We start from the raw sequence: 3979 nt of genomic DNA on the forward strand, positions 1-3979 counted from the left end.
GTGCTCCCAACTTGGTTTCGTTTTTTCGAGAGTCTTCCTAATGCCCGCGCTTACAATGCTGACACACACAAACACCGAAGAGTGTCACACACACATCGTCGCTCAATTTTTTTTTAATCTCAATGAAAAGGCCGATCAAAGAGGTACTGCTCTGATACAAGATGAAAGCCTCATAATGAATTTCTAAAACATAATAAAATTTATAAACATAAATGAAAAACATACTTTTTATCATGACGATCAATTTTCAGAGATGACTCATCAATTTAGATGCTGGTTGATTGAAATGCCCAAGCTCTCTAAATTCTTCATCTTAAACTTTTCTTATCCTATAAAAAAAAAGAGAAATTGTAACTTTTACCCATTACAACCGACTGACTACCACTTACATCCAGGAAACCACCCACTAGATGGGTCAGTTATGGAACTAACATTTTCATGTGTTTGTGATGAAATTTTGAAGAGACAAAAAATTGAAATATCAAATGATTATCCGACAAGAATACTTTATGATTTATAATTTTATACAAGGAATATAGAAGGAGCCACGCTTGTTTGATTCCAAGACAGATTATTTGGGCAAGCGGATTCCGTGCACGACTGCATTTGGTCGGACTCGTGAATGAGTGATTCACGATGGTAATATTTCCACATTATCCAGGCAGGACTTTCTTAGTTCTTACATGAAAGCGACTCTGGGGCCTTTTCAGTCCAGAATCCATCGTCTTTTCATCCTTACGTGTTTTTCGATTCAAACTTTAGAATCCACGGGAGATGTATCGTAGAGACTAGGGAGAGTCTCTGCCTACGATTTGTACGGATGACTATAAAAATGCAGAAATAAAGAAGAGATAGTTAAGTAATTTAGGTAGGTACAAAGTAACAAGGCGGCCTGGCAATGGCAGACTGATCAAGTTAAATAAAATAAATTACTGAATGAGGTGGAACTCCACGTCAATCTCGAATTAAGTGGCGATGGAGCAAAAAGCAAAAAGCTATCGTTGTGGCCTTCCTTGTTCGGTAGCTGAGAAAGCAGGAATCTTACGGATTTCAGAAAGAGAACAGCAGATGGGTCGACGGTTCGGTTCCGTCGCCATCATCTTTTAACGCCTTCCCCACCACCCACCTCCACCATTCCTCGCCTCCTTCCTTGCTACCACCACTCTTTCGGATATCCTTTTCAATTTTAGAAATGGAAAGGCCCGCGCATTGCTTCTGCAGCCCATCAGATGGGTCCTGCAAACGGATGAGTCTCCCGGTCGGCATTCTAGACCGCCAGTCGTCGGCGGATCCTCGGCGTTGGGGCCACCGCATCGGTGTCTTCCTTTATATAATTGAGCCGATCTCTGATGGTGGAGTCGAAGAACCGGCTAGTAGGGTTCTCCGCATAACAAACGTAGTAGCAGCTGACGCACGCGTGAGGGACAGCCATGCTAATTCGCGTCTGGACCAAAATGCAGACACAACCAGACAGAAAAAAAACAGTTTAAGAAACTATTTTCTTCAAAAAAAAAAAAGAATAATCTAATTGTGAGAAGCCAGTCAGATGCTATATAAATGGGTTTGCCGCCGTGGACCAGACATTGCAGAAATGAAGATACTTCTACGATGAGTCGTTTCTTTTCCTATACTTTTCACTAGTCTACCTATAGAGATCACGTGGCATTTCCAAGGCGGCGGAGTTGGCGATTGGCCCACGTCGTCTCCGACTACCCACCGCGTCTATCTTGCTTCTCACTGTCGCTGTGGATGTGCGGAGACGGGAGAGAAAATCTACAGGAAGAAATACTCACAATGAGGTATCCGAGGAAGAAGGCGAGGAGAGCAACCGTGGCCGTGAAGCTTTTATGCTCTGAAAATGTCCAAGAAGCAGCGAAAATAACGCAGGTCGATCCGCTCGCAACACCGGCGAGGAAACACAGAGACGTCGTGATATCCGAATCCACTATTGGTTCCATTTCGTTTTTCTCGAACAAAGCCCAAGTGGACTCCGACGCTCTCACCAAACCATGCCCATACGCCGCCACCTGTTTCATCACAAAATCTTAATTCCAGGTTGCAAAAGGGTCTTCCACTTTCCGGAGAAAAGGATTGATTAGATGCAGATGAGAAAAATAAAATCATCACAAAATCTTAATTCCAGGTTGCAAAAGCGTCTTCCGCCTCCCGGAGAAAAAAGGATTGATCAGATACAGATGAGAAAAATAAAAAGAATAATGAAATTGGGATTTACATGAACGAATGCCCAGCCGTTGCCGTATCTGAATATACATTCCATTACTCTGAGGCAGCAATGGGCGCAGGAGAACATGAACTCGTCTTCTCCTTCGATTAAATTCAGGACTCTGGCGACGATTCTCAGAGCTTCAATGGCGGGGATGAAGAGTGACCCCAGACTGGCGCTTCCTAGATTTCTAGTGACGGCTCTCTGGAAGCAAATGTAAGTATCCGATTGCATGCCTCTGAGGTAATACAGGGCGATGACGCGACTAACAGTCAAATTCACCACGTTTCTCATGACCTCCGTCGTCCAAGCCAGACTAAGCACCAGAAGGATTATAACCACCGGCGGAAGGTAGAAATTGAGGGATCCAAGTATGGCTAAAGTCCACAGAGACATCCACATGAACCCAACTCCCATCATCCAGTAAGTAGGTTGGTTCAAATCTCTGAATTTGGAGACGGGTTGCAGAGCTATGGTCAAAACTCTGGCCGTGAAACGGAGTCTTTGAGTGACCCAACAGGCGTACAGCCCGTTTCCGATGGCGAAAGCCAACAGAAGAACCCCGAATCCGTCCGTCGCCGGCATGGAGAGGCAGAGGAGAAGAGTTCCGGCGGATAACGAAAGAAAGAAGCAGCTCCATAGTATAAACCGTACCATAAAATCCGGCCACACCCTCACAGCCTTTTGCCACGCAAAGGCTAGGATAATGCTCAAAAGGGCCGATCCTTCGATTTGTGGTAGCCAATGTCGCAACAGACGTTCCTCTTTCCTTCGTGTTTTGTACTTCAAGATACCTTCCACCGCTTTATAAATCAGAAAGGAAACCACTACTATACCAATCACCGTGTGGAGAAGAAACAGGAAGAGGGATATGCGATTGGTATAAGCCGTTGAGTTCAGTGAAGCCAAAGAGGGCTGTTGCTGCAAATTTCCAACAGACCCAGAAACCATTACCATGAAAAGTCAAATTTTTCTTCGGATCCATTTTTTATCCTTCAATTTTTTTTCTTCAGAAAATGGAACAATCCAGAATCAGTTCTGATCAGTTCCTCTTTCTCTTACCTGAGGAGTTTGAAGGGGTTGAGGAGGCACGACGACTTGCAGTGGAGTGACAGGACTTGGTGTCTGCAATCTCGACATGACCATCACCTCTCTCTGAGATGTTTCATCAGCCTTTTCTTGTCCCTCCTGCTCTTCCGCCGCATCCCTCACGACTGTCTCCACCTCCGCTCCTTCTGCAACGGGCTCTGCAGCTCCCATGGCGAATTTCGCAACCACAAGGACGGCGAAATCCGAATATTCAACCGATCGTTGATCAGTTGTTTATTCGGGTATCTAAAATGTGGCCACCATTTTTAACTTGTTGCCTCAGCTTTTTGTTTTCTAACTCATCTGATTTATACGCACGTGACACAGTTGCTGTTTCAAATTAGTATTTTCTTTCAGATGGAGTCAGCAGTGTCGGATCCCTTTCTCCAAATTGACGACGATGTGGATGGGACCCTTTCCTATCTCCGTCTCTGCTTTGCCTGTCCAAGCGAATACGGAGTTAATTATTAATTACCAACTCACCGTATTCTATATTTACTTCATCCAACCATATATATTTAATTCATTCTCGGGAGCCTACATTAAGCAATATGCACACGAATCAGCTCCATTCTATAGCTGCGCTGGCGGCTGGCCTCGATGGAGATTGGAGATTTTATGTTCAAAGCGATCTTAAGAGTATAATAAATACTCCTTCCTCGATCA

The 3979-nt window shown here is 44.5% G+C and overlaps 1 protein-coding gene across 1 annotated transcript; it reads right to left on the reverse strand.

Moving 5' to 3' along the window:
- Positions 1–833: 833 nt before the first annotated feature.
- LOC137957209 (uncharacterized) lies at positions 834–3564 on the reverse strand. Its single transcript, XM_068804955.1, has 4 exons — positions 3287–3564; positions 2234–3145; positions 1794–2027; positions 834–1444 (listed from the first exon to the last, which is right to left on the reverse strand). Exons 1-4 carry the CDS (start codon positions 3482–3484, stop codon positions 1268–1270), a joined length of 1521 nt encoding a protein of 506 aa, XP_068661056.1. The 5' UTR covers positions 3485–3564; the 3' UTR covers positions 834–1267.
- Between the last annotated feature and the right edge of the window lie 415 nt (positions 3565–3979).

Source organism: Aristolochia californica, unplaced genomic scaffold (assembly GCF_029961685.1).
Source record: "Aristolochia californica isolate CCGP_79_NKW_82.1479 unplaced genomic scaffold, dmAriCali1.0.hap1 SCAF_2, whole genome shotgun sequence".
Lineage (NCBI taxonomy): Eukaryota > Viridiplantae > Streptophyta > Magnoliopsida > Piperales > Aristolochiaceae > Aristolochia > Aristolochia californica.